This window comes from Polypterus senegalus, chromosome 17 (genome assembly GCF_016835505.1).
Source record: "Polypterus senegalus isolate Bchr_013 chromosome 17, ASM1683550v1, whole genome shotgun sequence".
Taxonomy (NCBI): domain Eukaryota; kingdom Metazoa; phylum Chordata; class Cladistia; order Polypteriformes; family Polypteridae; genus Polypterus; species Polypterus senegalus.
This window is the reverse complement of record NC_053170.1, coordinates 72,383,036-72,401,537: the sequence shown is the minus strand read 5'-3', so window position 1 is coordinate 72,401,537 and position 18,502 is coordinate 72,383,036. Positions and strand designations below refer to the sequence as shown.

Below are 18,502 nucleotides of genomic sequence, written 5' to 3'. Positions count from 1 at the left end.
TGCTTTCTAATCGGGCCCTCGATTGGTGCTTGACTGTTGCCCAGATCCCACAGCATCTCCCCCTTGTCTCTCTGTCGCGGCCATTTCACTTCAAGCTGGTTTCTTTGTGTTGAACTTCGCTTCAATTTTTACCCCCCTGCAATGGCTCCCAAACGTGCTCCTTCTTCCAAGGCTGGTGCCGAGCCTAAACGGCGTTCGATCGGTCCAATTTTGCAACAAGGTCGACGACGTCATGGCTGCCTACAAGCTGCTCTTCGACCGGAAAGAGAGGCAGCTGCAGCAACTGCCGATCACAATGTTTTTGCAGCCTTGCAAAAAAGAGCCAGTTCCTCCTACTACTACAGATACACCTTCAGAAACCGTGGAAGAGGTGCCCCAGGAAATGTTAGGTAGGTCCCTGTTATTGAACAAGTAAAGGGTGGGTTGTAAACAGTACAGGGAGGGTTTAAAAACTTACAAATGCACGTTAAATAAATAAATAAATAAATACGGTGTCCCTACTTCGCGGAAATTCAGTTATTGTGGCCGGCCTTGGAACCTATCTCCTGCGATAAACGAGCGATTACTGTATTTTTAAATGGAGACTGCATTGCTAGGTGCTAGACTTTATACACCTGTGGCAATGGGTCCGATTGAAACACCTGAATTAATAAATAAGACGCATGTCCCAATACTTTTGTCCATACAGTATGTGTATATGTATTTTATTCAAAACGTACATGGTCTCATGTCATGGTTCTAGCCGCTGCAGGAGTTTTAGCTGCAGTCTGTTGAGTTCTCATTACCCTGCAAATTTATTATTTCACAATTAACACGTAAACATGTAAAAATGTAAACATGTAAATCACAAATTACTATTTTATTTAAAATTAGGACAAGCTGTAAGTTTTGATTGATCAAAATACACTTTTCTTTATGCAATTCTTTATAAAAAAACACCATTTTTGACAATATGCACTTTTCATAACACAGTACCAATGAAACAATCCTATGAAAAATTCAATTCAATTCAAAAGCAACACCACAAAAACATGCAGCAAATGCAAGGGGAATTTTTCCTCTAACGGATGAACAAGACATACTGTATATTGTATGGTAATTCAGTCCCCCAAGTGAAAATGTCAATCAAACCTTGAAATCTGTGACATTTCATGAGCAGGGCTTGTCCAGAAATCAATACTAGAGCAAGCACTTCCGAAGAGAGGCAAGGTCCAAAAGCCATTCTCTTAATAAAAAAACGCTATTTTTTTCTCTGACGCACATATAGTGCATCCGGAAAGTATTCAAAGCGCATCACTTTTTCCACATTTTGTTATGTTACAGCCTTATTGCAATTTTTTATTTTATTCTTCAGAATTCTACACACAACACCCCATAATGACAACGTGAAAAAAGTTTACTTGAGGTTTTTGTAAATTTATTAAAAATAAAAAAAAACTGAGAAATCACATATACATAAGCATTCACAGCCTTTGCTCAATACTTTGTCAATGCACCTTTGGCAGCAATTACAGCCTCAAGTCTTTTTGAATATGATGCCACAAGCTTGGCACACCCATCCTTGGCTAGTTTCACCCATTCCTCTTTGCAGCACTTCTCAAGCTCCATCAGCTCCATCAGGTTGGATGGGAAGCGTCGGTGCACAGCCATTTTAAGATCTCTCCAGAGATGTTCAATCACATTCATGTCTGGGCCACTCAAGGACATTCACAGAGTTGTCCTGAAGCCACTCCTTTGATATCTTGGCTGTGTGCTTAGGGTTGTTGTCCTGCTGAAAGATGAACCGTCGCCCCAGTCTGAGGTCAAGAGCATTCTAGAGCAGGTTTTCATCCAGGCTGTCTCTGTACATTGCTGCAGTCATCTTTCCCTTTATCTTGACTAGTCTCCCAGTTCCTGCCGCTGAAAAACATCCCCACAGCACAATGCTGCCACCACCATGCTTCACTGTAGGGATGGTATTGGCCGGGTGATGAGCGGTGCCTGGTTTCCTCCAAACATGGCGCCTGGCATTCACACCAAGGAGTTCAATCTTTGTCTCATCAGACCAGAGAATTTTGTTTCTCATGGTCTGAGAGTCCTTCAGGTGTCTTTTGGAAAACTCCAGGCGGGCTGCCATGTGCCTTTTACTAAGGAATGGCTTCCGTCAGGCCACTCTACCATACAGGACTGATTGGTGGATTGCTGCAAAGATGGTTGTCCTTCTGGAAGGTTCTCCTCTCTCCACAGAGGACCTCTGGAGCTCTGACAGAGTGACCATCGGGTTCTTGGTCACCACCCTGACTAAGGACCTTCTCCCCAGATTGCTCAGTTTAGATGGCCGGCCAGCTCTAGGAAGAGTCCTGGTGGTTTCAAACTTCTTCCACTTATGGATGATGGAGGCCGCTGTGCCCATTGGGACCTTCAAAGCAGCAGAAATTTTTCTGCAACCTTCCCCAGATTTGTGCCTCGAGCAATCCTGTCTCGGAGGTCTACGGACAATTCCTTTGACTTCATGCTTGGTTTGTGCTCTGACATGAACTGTCAACTGTGGGACCTTATATAGGCAGGTGTGTGCCTTTCCAAATCCTGTCCAATCAACTGAATTTACCACAGGTGGACTCCAATTAAGCTGCAGAAACATCTCAAGGATGATCAGGGGAAACAAGATGCACCTGAGCTCAATTTGGAGCTTCATAGCAAAGGCTGTGAATACTATTGCACATGTGCTTTCTCAATTTTTTTATTTTTAATAAATTTGCAAAAACCTCAAACTTTTGGACATTGTCATTATGGGGTGTTGTGTGTAGAATTCTGAGGAAAAAAATTAATCTATTTTGGAATAAGGCTGTAACATAATAAAATGTGGAAAAAGTGATGCACTGTGAATACTTTCCGGATGCACTGTAGGTACAAAAAGCGGCAAATACGTGTAATTAAAATGTTATAAAATAAAAAAATATATATGTGTGAATACTTTAGCATTTGCTCAGTGTGCTGGTACCCAAGTATTACGTACCAAGCCGACCACTTTTCAGTCAAAATGTGCTGCCTAAACCTATAAAAAAGTAAAAGCTAAATTGCTGGAGAATTTCAGCAATGCAAAATTCACTGCGTTAACTACAAATGGGTGGACTTTAGACATTTGTTTGAACTCTGCTAAAATTATACATGTGGTTATATTATAGAATATAAAATAATCCTGCTCAAAACCAAAATGCAGACACCTCACTGAAAATAGAAGATAAAATAAAGATCAGCATATTATTTTACATACCTGTCGTTTTGGGGGTTTTAATTCATCTCGTGGAACAATATCAATTAGGAAATCAAACTGGTCGAACTTCGTGATAGCCATTGCAATGTCATTTCTCTACAAAAGAAATTAAAAAATACATATTAGGCAAAAGAAGAGATGGTACAGATATTAAAACTATTTTTTTTAGGATTTACCTCCTTCATTCTTCAGCGGCTTAACAATATTGATGAACTTTCACATTTCTCCAAATTGTAATGATACAAAGTAGGGGGAATTGGGTCTTCTCCAGAGTTAAAATTAATATATTTGTAAGTCTACTTGTATAGTGGCAATTTGATATTAGGTTCATGTACCAATGATGACCAAGACATCTCTACAAAAATTATAACCAAGTCATTTCTACAAAACATTATTATTAAAACATCTAGCACTATTGCACATCATATACAGTATATTTTCTTAGGTGTGATCAGTATAAAGCAGGACTTATATTTATTTGGAGAACACATGGAGTCAGCCAATCCTCCAAACAAATGACAGTTTTATAAAACACTGGTATCACTTTATAACATTATGGTGTTTGGAATTTAATAGTATAAAAAATTTAAAGTTTACATCAAGTATTCTCCAACAGCTTAGGTTTTTGCAGCATGGACCAAAGTCCATACTTGACAAGCAAGAATCCAGTTCACTCACCAGGAACAACTAAGGCTTGCAGTACACTACACAACTTCCACTTCGAAATAATCTCACACCTAATTATGGTTGCTGGATATTGCCGCCTCATCACTTCTCAGTCTAGTTTCAAATTTCTAAAATATCGTAAGCTTTCCACATTTTGATAGTTAATCGATTACTGCCTGTCAAAACTGGTGGTTATACAAAAACTTCCAGGTATGAAGAGTTCATCCACAATCTCTACCAGTTTACTTTCAGGTATAACAAACATGAGAAAGGTAGAATAAACTCTTTGGCTTTCACAGCACAAAATGACAGTTTTTCTTTTTTTCTTGCAAGTTTAAGATATGCATACTTCTTGTTGAGTGCTCACTAGTCATCAACTCATGGACAAACAGAAGCTTGCCCCTGTGACCCAAGACCAATATTAAATCTGCTCGATTTTTGTTGTAGCAAAAATAAACTGTGGTAATTTACTGTGGTAAAGTAAATTTTACCCCTTGCAGAAATTTCTGAAAGGGATCAAATTTTCAGTCATTTTCTATTTGACTGTCTTTTGTTGAATACAATGGTTTAATTTAAAACTGGCTATAAAAAGTCATTGCAGTTTTGTCCATTTCATTAAAAATGGCATACTATTTATTACTGGAGACATCTTCTTTTCCATTATTACTCCTGATTTAATTCATGAATCATGCAAATTATATAGACAACCAAAATATCTCCCTGGACAGCATTTATGAAAGAGTGACAGAATTGTCTATAGCAGGTCAAACACGATCAAATTCAGACCATGATCACAAATTATATGCATGCACTCTTAAACCAGGATGTTTCTGAGAAGACAAATGGCCTTCTATCACAACAATACAAACTACAAAACTGGATCCCAACTTGTTCAATCAGGAGGAGACAGAGTGCAGATAAGAGAAGAATTCTCCATGTGGAGTGAGGTCATCTGTGGGGCCCCACAGATATCTGTTCTGGGATCAGTGCTTTTTCTGATTTATATTATTTGACATAGATTTTAGTATAGTTTGTAAACTTGAAAATTCGCAGATGACACTAAAACTAGAGGAAAGGCAGACACTGAGGAGGCAGCAAATAATTCAAGACGACACAGATAAGATTCAGAACAGGGTGAACACAATGTAGAAAAATGCAAAATGCTACATGTGGGCAAAAAGATCACCAATTATAAATACAAGAAAGGGAGACAGTAGCCTAAAGGAAGCAAACTGTGAAAAAGGTTTTAAGGTGGAACATTTTCATCATCTAAGTAATGCAAAGAACCTATTAAAATGGGAAATAAAATGTTAGGTTATGTCATAAAAAACTTTTGTATGTAAATCAAGAAACATTATTCTTCCAAATTTCACAATGATCTTAAAAAGGGTGCATTTGTAATAATGTAAATAGCAGTTTTCAGTTTAAAAAACTTCACACTAAGACTCAATTGCAGTTTTTCATTGCTTAACTGAATAAGTATTGAATTGAAAACTTTCTAGTTATGAACTGATCTATAACAGCTGTGTAACGCAAACAGTATTTTTAGCAGTGAAAGAGACAGGCAGTTACAAAGTTTTATTAACAAAAATTCCATCAAATATGCATGATTGGTGTTTACCGTAGCATGCTCTTCTGATTGTAACAATGAGAAACTGTTGTAGGGCAGACTGACATTATCCATTCTGATCTGCCAGGAACACTGGTCCTTGGCTTAGTAAGTCAGGGCTAGACACTTAATATCAGCTAAAAAGTCTCAGTTTCCATGTCAGGGCCCCTCTGCAGAATGCGGTCACTGGCACCTTTGGTGATAAGATGATCAATCCCAGGCCAAAATGTATCATGGTGGCATCTCTTAGAGGAACCAGCTAGACATCCAAGTCTGAACAAAAAGCCACAATTCAACGAATGGCACCCTTGATAAACAGAACTATACGTCAATTGTCAACCAAAGGTATGATCTTACGTGCACCCAAGAAACCTATGGTAAGACATCTATTCCTTACTTGAAAAACCCTTGGAAAACCCAGATCTTTTCTCTTCTCATCAAGCTTACTATTCTCAATGTGGCCATACGCATGGCTGTCCATTGAATGACCTAAGGTGTAACTGTAGCAGAGGTTGGGAAAATCCCTTTTAAATTTGAAGGACAGCTAAGTTGGACTGGAAGGGTAGAAGACTTGTTTGTACAGAGAGTTTGAAAAGAGGGCCATTAATTCAAAGGAATTAAGGAATTAAGTAAGGAAAAACAAGCATAGAATATATACATAAAAAACACAAGTTTATCCTGCTGAAAACAGTAACTGACTGATAACCAGATGCCCAGAAGACATGATTTTGCTAGCAACAAGAGGATCAGAACATTGTGTTTAATCCTCAAAAAGGAACTGCAGTACCATGTGCAGCAAGAACGGGCAACTAAAGAGAAGGAGAAGGAGATGAGCTCCTTAAACTGCACTGAAGATAAAGCAGCCAGGAAAGGGACAAAAAGGCATTGCCCACACCAAATCTTAACTACACCAACTCGGATTCTAAAAAATATTAATTGTAACTTAGTAGTTGAGCTGAAGCCAGCTAATGCATTATGGTATTGGTGTCACTGTAACTGAAAAGTAACTACCCCTGAACAATAAAATTCTAGCTGTTAAGTTTCTTTATAAAATCCAGGAAAAAAAGATCACCACCATACCATAGAAACTCTGTGTGGGGGAAGGTGAGCCACTGCAGACTAGCTGTGAGTAAATTTACGCCACAGTGAAGGCAATAGAAGAACTTATTCACCTTAACCACATGAATTAAAAGATCAGAATTCATAATTTATTTGAATTTTTCTACAGAAGAGGAAAGGTTACAATAAGCTTTCCTAATTTTATATATTGTGTAGTTTGTTAATGTTTATCTACAGTGGGTACGTAAAGTATTCAGACCCCCTTCAATTTTTCACTTTGTTTGTTATATTGCAGCCATTTGCTAAAATCATTTAAATTAATTTTTCCCTCATTAATGTACACACAGCACCCCATATTGACAGACAAAAAAAGAATTTTTGAAATTATTGCAGATTTATTAAAAAAGAAAAACTGAAATATCACATGATCCTAAGTATTCAGACCCTTTGCTCAGTATTTAGTAGAAGCACCCTTTTGAGCTAATACAGCCATGAGTCTTCTTGGGAAAGATGCAACAAGTTTTTCACACTTGGATTTGGGGATCCTCTGCAGTTCTGTCAGGTTGGATGGTAAAAGTTGGTGGACAGCCATTTTTAGGTTTCTCCAGAGATTCTCAATTGGGTTTTAAGTCAGGGCTCTGGCTGGGCCATTCAAGAACAGTCACAGAGTTGTTGTGAAGCCACTCCTTCGTTAAACTTTTTGGCCTTAATTCTAAGTGGTATGTGTGGAGACAACCAGGCACTGCTCATTACTTGTCCAATACAGTCCTCACAGTGAAGCATGGCCGTGGCAGCATCATGCTGTGGGGGTGTTTTTCAGCTGCAGGGACAGGACGACTGGTTGCAATCGAGGGAAAGATGAATGCGGCCAAGTACAGGGATATCCTGGACAAAAGCCTTCTCCAGAGTGCTAAGGACCACAGACTGGGCCGAAGGTTTACCTTCCAACAAGACAATGACCCCAAGCACACAGCTAAAATAACGAAGGAGTAGCTTCACAACAACTCTGTGACTGTTCTTGAATGGCCCAGCCAGAGCCCCGACTTGAACCCAATTGAGCATCTCTGGAGAGACCTAAAAATGGCTGTCCACCAACGTTTACCATACAACCTAACAGAACTAGAGAGGATCTGCAAGGAGGAATGGCAGAGGATCCCCAAATCCAAGTGTGAAAAACTTGTTACATCTTTCCCAAGAAGACTCATGGCTGTATTAGCTCAAAAGGGTGCTTCTACTAAATACTGAGCAAAGGGTCTGAATACTTAGAACCATGTGATATTTAATTTTTTCTTTTTTAATAAATCTGCAACAATTTCAAAAATTCTTTTTTTTGTCTGTCAATATGGGATACTGTGTGTACATTAATGAGGGAAAAAATTAATTTAAATGATTTTAGCAAATGGCTGCAATATAACAAAGAGTGAAAAATTTAAGGGGGTCTGAATACTTTCCGTACCCACTGTATATATTTATATATCTACTGTATATATCTATACATATACTTGTATCTAACCATCTTCTAATATCCTTATGTTATAAATAACTTGTAATATTTTGTTTATTGCAACAAGCATGTTTGGGTTACTTGTTAAAAGTTTAAACACCACATCAAACCACAACAGAATGTTTTAATTAATTAAAACTGATAATTAAAGTGATTAAACTCTATTCCACCAATGCAACCCTGGAAAAGTTTCACAAACAAATTATTGTGTTAAGAAAATAGGCACTACAGCTTAATATTGATCATTAATTCATGCATTTTCTCAAAACCCATGGTAACTAAAGGAGGTAGAACAGCACATTGCAGGCACTGTGCATATGTGGATGGCCTTTTCATATGCAGTAATGTTTTACCTGTAAATTTTGTGCTGTCAATCCTGGAAAATTAATCAATTTGCAAACAGTAACTAACACTAATCCTACCTGTTCTAAACTCTTCCTGTTCTGATCCTAGCTTTATTATTTTCCTGCTCACCACCACCAGGCAATGTAGGCAGAGTGGACACAAACACATTTAAAAAGTGCTGGAGACTTTGCAGATTTTATTTAACACTCAGAAGTAGTTATGGAAAACAAAAAGTACTAAACATCACGATAATGACTTGCATATAAAACTGAACAAAAAATTCAAGAGACAACAAGATACCAAGAAGACATGATTCACTAGCATGTGTGTGTCTGCTTATATCCCTTCAGCGATATCTTTTACAGGTAGTGCTGGGCGGTATGACCAAAATTCTATATTACAGTATTTTTCAAAATTACACTGGTTTCACGGTATTCAACTGTATTTTTTTCCCATGCATGAGTGGATGTTAACCACATTTTCCACTGCAATTACTGCAGTAGACTGGCTAGATAGATACTTTATTAATCCCAAGGGAAAATTCATATACTCCAGCAGCAGCATACTGATAAAAAACAATATTAAAGAGTAATAAAAAATGCAGGTAAAACAGACAATAACTTTGTACAATGTTAACGTTCAAGGGGTGGAATTGAAGAGTTGCATAGTGTGGGGGAGAAACGACCTCCTCAGTCTGTCAGTGGAGGAGGACAGCAACAGCAGTCTGTCACTGAAGCTGCTCCTCTGTCTGGAGATGATACTGTTCAGTGGATGCAGTGGATTCTCTATGATTGACAAGAGCCTGCTCAGTACCCGTTGCTCTGCCATGGATGTCAAACTGTCCAGCTCCATGCCTACAATAGGGCCTGCCTTCCTCACCAGTTTGTCCAGGCGTGAGGCGACCCTTTTCTTTATGCTGCCTCCCCAGCACACAACCACATAGAAGAGGGCATACGCCACAACCCATCTGATAGAACATCTGCAGCATCTTATTGCAGATGTTGAAGGACACCAGCCTTCCAAGGAAGTATAGTCGGCTCTGTCCTCTCTTGCACAGAACATCAGTATTGGCAATCCAGTCCAATTTATCATCCAGCTGCACTCCCAGGTATTTATAGGTCTGTACCCTCTGCACACAGTCGCCTCTAATAATCATGGGGTCCAGGAGAGGCCTGGGTCTCCTAAAATCCCCCACCAGCTCCTTGGTTTTGCTGGTGTTCAGGTGTAAGTGGTTTGAGTCGCACTATTTAACAAAGTCCTTGATTAGGTTCCTATACTACTTCTCCTGCCCACTCCTGATGCAGCCCACGATGGCAGCGTCATCAGCGAACTTTTGAATCCGAACTGAATTGGAAGTCCGATGTATATAAACTGAACAGGACCGGAGAAAGTACAGTCCCCTAGGGGGCTCCTGTGTTGCTGACCACAATGTCAGACCTGCAGTTCCCGAGACGCACATACTGAGGTATGTGTGTAAGATTAAAAATAGCCTATTCCACTGTCATGAGAATTGTACATTGTACAAAAAAAACATTTTAATGTGGACACAAGTATTAATACAGGTTTGCATGGTCACATAAAGTGATAGTTTTCAAGGGGGTGGGTACTAAAGAAGAGAAGGAATCATATATCTATCTATCGCATGACAGTTACAGTCAAAATATAGAACTTTTTTATTGAACAAATTTTGCTTAAACTATAATTTTGACAACATATTTTCAACCATCCAAAGAGGCATTTAGACTTAGTAAAATATCCAGAGGTTCTTGTCAAAAGTTGTATTGCACTGAACATGTCTTAGAAAAGGAATAAATAGTAAATATTTTTTGTAAACCAACTACACTTTCTGTTAATATTAACAATATCTGTCCAATGACGTTAGCTATACTGTAATGTCGTTGGTTATCTCGATCCACTGCTTGCTTTTTTTGTTGTAGGTAGTACCTCTAGCAAACATGTCTACAAGTGACGTCTGACTCGAGTGTCCTCTAGCTTTTTCAGTTTTACCTGGGTGTCAATCTTAGTTCCATACATTCATGGTACTCCAAAGCATGTTTGCGGCTAAGGTGGTGCAGAAAATTGCTTGTTTTGCAGCCTCCGGCGACAGCTCAAAAGCATTTGCAGTAAATAGTTGTTTAGTCCACATCCTCTTGATTACAAGGCAGCAGTTCTAACCTCTGCATCAGCCAAGCAGACATGTTGACTTTGTGTTGATTGATATTTGAGCTTGGGTTTTTACTCACTGACAGAAACATGTAAATTGAATGATCTCTTTTCCTCTGGTTATATTCTTAAATAAAAGTCCACTTGTTTTGTTATACCTTTTGTGCAAGTGATTATGTTATATATGGAGTTCAGTCTTCACACATTATACACTTCACATCAGCATTTTGTTATTACTAAAACATGAAAAACTTTGTTTTAGTTATGTGTTCAGCATTTCTTGCCTCACATTTCCTGTCATCCTACATTTACCCAGATCGTTATAGACACAGATCACACATGAAATGTATTTATTCCAAATAACAATACTGTATATTATTTCCCCTATACAATTCCATGACACCTCACATCCAGATAAGCAGACTTGAACTCTGAGAATTTTGCATCTGACTTCAGCTGTCTTTTTACTAGGCTGACTGCACTGATTGACAAATTTGCGAAACAAGCAATAATTAAGCAATAAGCTATGTTGGTAATATGCAATATACTAATACAATATAAATATGCAATGTACTATTCATTAATAGAGGCAATAACAATTGAAGGTGCTGTACATTGGGCAATAATAATTTGATCTGGTTACTTCATCACTCAAGACTGTATACGACATATTTGAAAACATTTGACATTTTTTATGACTATTCTCTCTCTCTCTTTTTTTTTTTTACTTGAATTAAGTTTTTAATTTTGTTACTTCTATTCTTTAAATGCAACTTCGGGGTTGTCATAAAAGTAATTTCATTGCGTTACACAATGACAAATTTCTTGAACTTGAAATGAAACAAGTACAGATTTGATTCCACAAATTTTTTTTTATCAATTCTCAGCCTATCATTATACTTAATAAGCTTAGTTTTAGATTGTAGAGGAAATAATGATAAAATTAAAACTACTAAAATTGTACCTGCAAAGTCCTACGTTTATTGTCTTCTGTATGGATCCAGGCCCTCAATGTCAGCTCAGTAATGAAGATTTGGGCAGCTTTAGCAAAGAGAACTGGAGCTTCAGCACTGATCATCTGCAATAAAGAAATTAAAAAACTCTGGATGTGATAAATTTACTAAGGCAGCAGGACCCCCACATTTTGTCACCACTACTATGAGAAAGACCAGCAAAGCTAGTTCCCCACTCACAATAACTTCATGCAAATTACTTTAAACTCTACAGTGGTAATAAATATGCTTTGAAATGAGATATACAGTACCTTCACATCTTCATCCAGCTTCATAATTTTCTTGATGCGGGCAAGAGGAAGCTCTTGAACTCGAAAATCCTTCTGGGACACATGTAAAATGTTAGTGGTGTAGCAAAAACACAAAACCACTTCAAGAAAAAAATATGTATTAACAAGGTGTACAATTGTGAGTTATTATTTTGTAAATTAAACTTAAAAAACAATCATCTGAAATTTGCAATGTATACTTGAATTTACTTATTCAGCTTGGTCCCACCTTTATCCACCTTAGGCTTTGAAGTCCAAAGCCTCAACTGCAAACTGCCTGCCTTATTAATAACTAACGGTAGCATTCAAAATGTACCTGTCCATTCCTTATCCACCCTAATGAAGCTAAGAGATACAATTGCATTATCAGTCTAAAGAGTCACCAAGCATTCTTTGGCAGAATTCAAAACAGACACTCTTCAGCAATTGCCTCCTTTAATTAACATATTCGGCTAGGAATATTGTTGCTCAAAATTTTTTCCGGCATATTGGTGTTTCAGTTAAAATGTACTTGGCTCAATGAGGAGAAGCATTCAAAAACCATTTATTTTATCAATAAAATCAATCAATTATAATTTTAAACAAATAACACTTTTGAAGCCTGCCTACAGCATATAAGGCAGCTGTTACATGGGAATGGACACACAGTATAAGGCTGTTAGAATTTTTACTCTAAATAGGGCAGCTGTTCGATTAAAAATATAATCTTGATTAACTGTGTGATTACAATTTTTATTAAAAATTAATGACATATTAATTTTATCATATTTCCTTCAAGCATACCAGTATTTTTCTATAAAGCAGAAATAACTTGGTGATTAATTTCTTACACAAAAATTGCACACTTTTGTGCAACAAAAACAATGCCCAAAGACCACCAACCTCCCATGGGTTGCTGTAATATTTGGGAAAACCAATCTGTATGGTTTGAGCTGCGAAGTTGCAAGACAACATAGCAAAACCACTAACAATTAACCAAAAAATAAAAAAAAAAACAAAATCATAGTTTTGCACTTGTGTTCAATCAAGTCCACCCCCTGCAGCTGTTACCTGTAGAAGTAGAGTCAATAATTAGATTGAAATTGAACATAGCTTAGGCTTTTAAATAGCAAAGAATAGACTAAAAAAATTCTAAATATGTATCTGATACGGATGATTAGTTAGAATATAAAAATTGTACATTATTAAAGTATCACTTCTAAATTATAAAACAAGTACCTTCAGCCCAAATAGAAATATTACCATGATCAATTTGCACTGATTATTACGTAATCCTATTGGTAGAATAGATGCTATTGTAGGCTATAACTAAGGCTACAATAGGCAACACACAAATAATAAATGATAACATCATACAGTATCATGTCTGTTTTTGGGGACATCCAAGTGAGGTATAAGGAAATCAAACTATTCCACTGTGTGCCATTTATTCTTTAGCTGTTTGGACATGTGTTGCACCAGCATCTTACCGCTTAAGGTCAGATATTCCCACAAAGGCAACCAAAAAAAACTTGATGGCAAGCATATTCATCACCAGGGATAGGGCAGACCTTCCGATATCCTGTCTCCCTCTCTGATCTATACTTCAGGAGCCTCTTTTACAGGCGACTTCGATAGTAGAAATCCCTGCGTACTGTCTTGATCTGGATGTTCCTATCAATGTGTAAACGCAGCATTACGGGAAGGAAGATGTGGTCATGCAATCTCGCTCAGCGTGCACTGCTCATCTATTTGTAATGTTGGCATGATACAAACGTAGTCAAAGATTTTCATTTTTGTATGACTGGTTTGAGTTTAATGTTCTCATGTTTTCTGCACTTTGAAAAACTAGTGTATATATGAATCAATGTGTATAAAAATACTGGTAGAATTGCACTCCTTATTGATTTAATACAACATGCAGAATTTTACGTTCCAAAAAGTGTTAATTCCTTATCATAAGGGACGGGTGGCAAATCCACTGGCATGTGTGAATGAACACCATTATCAAAAAAACAATACACGAAGCGATGAAGTGGCAGTGACCTGGTACTATTATAAAAAGATTTGGAATCATTTGGCACGGTTTTATTAACCACCTACGATCCACGGTCAAATTAACTGGATTGAATTAAGGCATTTAGGGGTTGTATTAATAATCCAAGAAATTTTAAACAACTTAATCCCAAGTGTCAATGGAAACTAATCTCAGCTCCAATTTTACATAACTTTACAAAAAATGTATTGATCACAGGAAAGAATTCACAGCCTTTGCTCAATACTTTGTCAATGCACCTTTGGCAGCAATTACAGCCTCAAGTCTTTTTGAATATGATGCCACAAGCTTGGCACACCTATCCTTGGCTAGTTTCACCCATTCCTCTTTGCAGCACTTCTCAAGCTCCATCAGGTTGGATGGGAAGCGTCGGTGCACAGCCATTTTAAGATCTCTCCAGGGATGTTCAATCAGATTCAGGTCTGGGCCACTCAAGGACATTCACAGAGTTATCAAAGGAGTGGCTGCAAGACATCTTGGCTGTGTGCTTAGGGTCGTTGTCCTGCTGAAAGATGAACCGTCGCCCCTGTCTGAGGTCAAGAGTGCTCTGGAGCAGGTTTTCATCCAGGATGTCTCTGTACGTTGCTGAAGTCATCTTTCCCTTTATCCTGACTAGTCTCCCAGTTCCTGACGCTGAAAAACATCCCCACAGCATGACTCTGCCACCACCAAGCTTCACTGTAGGGATGGTCTGCCATGTGCCTTTTACTAAGGAGTGGCTTCTGTCTGGCCACTCTACCATATAGTCCTGATTGGTGGATTGCTGCAGAGCTGGTTGTCCTTCTGGAAGGTTCTCCTCTCTCCACAGAGGACCTCTGGAGCTCTGACAGAGTAACCATCAGGTTCTTGGTCACCTATCGGACTAAGGCCCTTCTCCCCCGATCGCTCAGTTTAGATGGCCGGCCAGCTCTAGGAAGAGTCCTGGTGGTTTCAAACTTCTTCCACTTACGGATGATGGAGGCCACTGTGCTCATTGGGACCTTCAAAGCAGCAGACATGTTTCTGTAACCTTCCCCAGATTTGTGCCTCGAGACAATCCTGTCTCGGAGGTCTACAGACAATTCCTTTGACTTTATGCTTGGTTGTGCTCTGACATTACCTATCAAATGTGGGACCTTATATAGACATGTGTATGCCTTTCCAAATCATGTTCAATCAACTGAATTTACTACAGGTAGACTGCAATTAAGCTGCAGAAACTTCTCAAGTATAATCAGGGCAAACAGGATGCACCTGAGCTCAATTTTGAGCTTCACGGAAAAGGCTGTGAATACTTATGTACATGTGATTTCTCAGTGTTTTTTTAATTTTTAATCAATCTTCAAAAACCTCAAGTAAACTTTTATCACGTTGTCATTATGGGGTGTTGTGTGTAGAATTCTGAGGAAAAAAATGAATTTAATCCATTTGGAATAAAGCTGTAACATAACAAAATGTGGAAAAAGTGATGCACAGTCCATCCAGAAAGTATTCACAGCACATGTACATGAGGATTTTTAATCATAATAATTATTATTGTTTCTTGCTGAAAGTTATATGTTCGGTTCTAGTGGCTTTCTTAGTATCTGACACACAATATGGCCAAAAAAAAAAATCTATTTGCCATTTCATACAACAACTAGGCAGTAATCATTTTCTTTGATCTTTTAGCTTGTTAAAATGTTATATTAGGGAAATGGATGTATACATGCAGTAGAGGATGTGTAATGTCCTTTATAATCTAAAAATTGGCAATCATGGACAAACGTTTTTGCCAAGATTGTGAATATCAGAATACCCATGAAATTACATGCAAGTTTCCTGTAAAGTAAAAAGCACAGTAACAAATTGGGTAATTTGTCTCTACAATTTAAATGTAACTAATTCTGTCCCATTAGGCATCTCTTCTCACGTTTTTGAGCTACTGTCCACCAAAAGGTAAGTGCACATCACTGAGGTAAAGTATGTAAAAGGGTGGTGAGAAACTAATATGAAAAACTATAACCAAAACATCTCTCTATATGTTTAGCCACAAAAGACCAGTGCATTTTAATGTTCAATGGTATCATTATAAACTGCAATGTTGAGGCATGAAAAAATATGCCTGAAATACTAACGCTACATACCACAGTGAGGTTGCGAATATCTTCCAATACACGAGGCCAAAAAGACTGGAGAGTCTGTTGGGCATCGCTTCCCCCAGTACCAAATGAAGAATCTGCAGACATCTTGAGATCTGTTTAAAAACAAACAATATATGTATTTGAGACATAAGTTTATTTTATAGATTTATGTATATAGTATGTACAAAACTTCTAGTTCTATAAAAAATACTTGAATAACTGAAGAATAAGAAAAACAGTGACATTTCTATAGTACATTTTCATACAAGGAACACATTATTAAAGAAGAGTTACAAGGCAAAAACAGCAAGTCAGAAGTAGTTATATATAAAAAATTATCCATAAACAATCAGGATGCACTTAATTAACACATATATACAAAGTAGTAGATTTTTTTTCATTAAGTTCATTAAGACTAAGCCCAATAATATAGTCAGACCACTAGGAAAGACAGAAGAAAGAAGAGAAAAAAAAACACCTTCCAGGGTGAGATGCTATAGAGAAGAAATAATAAATCTGCAGGGATTCCAGGCCAAAAGACCACCTAACCCCTACTTGGTATTCTACCTAAGCTGCTAAAGTCAGTCTTATTTTTCAATCTTCATTTTTGACAATTTGATACTCTTGTCTATAAGACTCACTGTATCTATTCGCATTCCATCATCAAAAGTGGCTGCATAGTACTGTGACCAGATGGTGGTGGTGCCACCACAGAGAAACCAGTAAAGAAAACAGAGAAAACTAGGGACTAATAATGATAGTACATCCATTAAGTATATGATATTGCAATGCATAAATAATCTATCGAAAGTAAAACAGCAGTGAATTACAAAAACTGCAAATTGAAAAAGTGGGGTTTTCATAGTTTTAATTGATCAAAAGATATTAGCGTGACATATCACTAATTGGTAGTCTAAGTTTTTGGTGCATAACAGCAAAAAAAAGCACATCTTTTGTGCTTAGCTTTCGGTATAACAAGCAAACCAGTGTTAAGACAATCTGAGGTTAGAACCAGGGACAGGCACTTCCAATATATTTAAGGGAGTAAGATTATTCAGAGCTTTATATACCACTAGCAAAATACCCTTGCTTTGCAGCGGAGAAGTAGTGTGTTATACACACACACACATACACACATAGTAATCCCTCCTCGATCGCGGGGGTTGCGTTCCAGACGAAGTAGAAACCATATGTTTGTATGGTTATTTTTATATATTTTAAGCCATTATAAACTCTCCCACACTGTTTATAAATATTCCCCGCAGAGTTATACAGCATAATCCCTTTGTATTCTTAGATATTAGGTAAGATTCATTGAAATTATATATATATATATATATATATATATATATATATATATATATATATATATATATATATATATATATATTTATATACAGTAAAACCTAAATATTATTTTAAAGATATTGAGTGTCTCCGATATCACATATGTTACAGCCATTACAATAGACAGGCCACCAGCAATAAATACGTACAATGCAAGAAAAATAGTATACAGTAAATGTGTGTACAGTGACACTAAACGTACGTACATGTACTAAGTACTGTAAGTAGAAAATTAATTATCGTTACTTACCAACAATGACACGATGACTTGTCCGATAACAATGAGTTTAATTTTATTGCACAACAAAGGAGAGAGTTACAGCTCTTCCAAAGGAGCCACTTCAGGCAATTGTGTAGCACTGCCGTTGTTGTTCTTCTGGCAGTCTTCAATTCAAATCCCTAAAGCAGATTCCATCCAGACTACTGCCTTATTACATCCACTTAAAACTTTTTTGGCACCCTGGTTAAAAGGACACTGGGGCCATAGATCTTATATTCCTTTCCTACTTTTTAAATAAAAAGAATCGTAGCCTTCAACAAATTCAAAACGTTTACCTTTTCGGCAATCGTTAACATCTTCCGTTTGCGCTTGGGCACTTCCCCTGAAGCAGTGGCAGATCGTTTTGGAGCCATAATGATGGGCTTGACTATGCACAAAGATAAACACAAAAGAGCACAACTCTTTAGACAGCGAAACACGTTGATGCTGAATGAGCGAGACGAGACTTCCTGGTTAACACTGCATTAAGCACGCAGGAACTTAACTGCGTGCTCTGATTGGTTAGCTTCTCAGTCATCAGCCAATAGCGTCCCTTGTATGAAATCAACTGGGCAAACCAACTGAGGAAGCATGTACAGGAAGTAAAAAGACACATTGTCCGCAGAACCCGCGAAAAATCCGCGTTATATATTTAGTTATGCTTTCATATAAAATTGGCGATAGAGTGAAGCCGCGAAAGTCAAAGCGCGATATAGCGAGGGATTACTGTATATATACACACACACACACACACATATATATATATACACACACATAGTGGAACCTCGAGATACGAACAGGTCTGTATACAAGAAATTCAAGATACGAGGAAAGTATGAGCAAAAAATTCAGATCTAAATACGAGCATTGGCTCGCAT

General features: G+C 37.6%; 1 protein-coding gene across 6 annotated transcripts in view; it reads right to left on the bottom strand.

Moving 5' to 3' along the window:
• Positions 1-18,502, bottom strand: part of nfyc (nuclear transcription factor Y, gamma) — a 112,804-nt gene that overhangs the window by 36,132 nt on the left and 58,170 nt on the right. For 5 of the 6 annotated variants that reach the window (XM_039739433.1, XM_039739438.1, XM_039739434.1 and 2 more), the window contains exons 2-5: positions 16,022-16,131; positions 11,864-11,935; positions 11,564-11,677; positions 3,254-3,349 (exon numbers count right to left, since the gene is read on the bottom strand). In XM_039739433.1, coding sequence (XP_039595367.1) covers positions 3,254-3,349; positions 11,564-11,677; positions 11,864-11,935; positions 16,022-16,123 — 384 coding nt within the window. In that variant the 5' untranslated portion in view covers positions 16,124-16,131. The remainder of the gene's footprint in view (positions 1-3,253; positions 3,350-11,563; positions 11,678-11,863; positions 11,936-16,021; positions 16,132-18,502) is intronic. The other variant, XM_039739437.1, reaches the window with a different exon arrangement.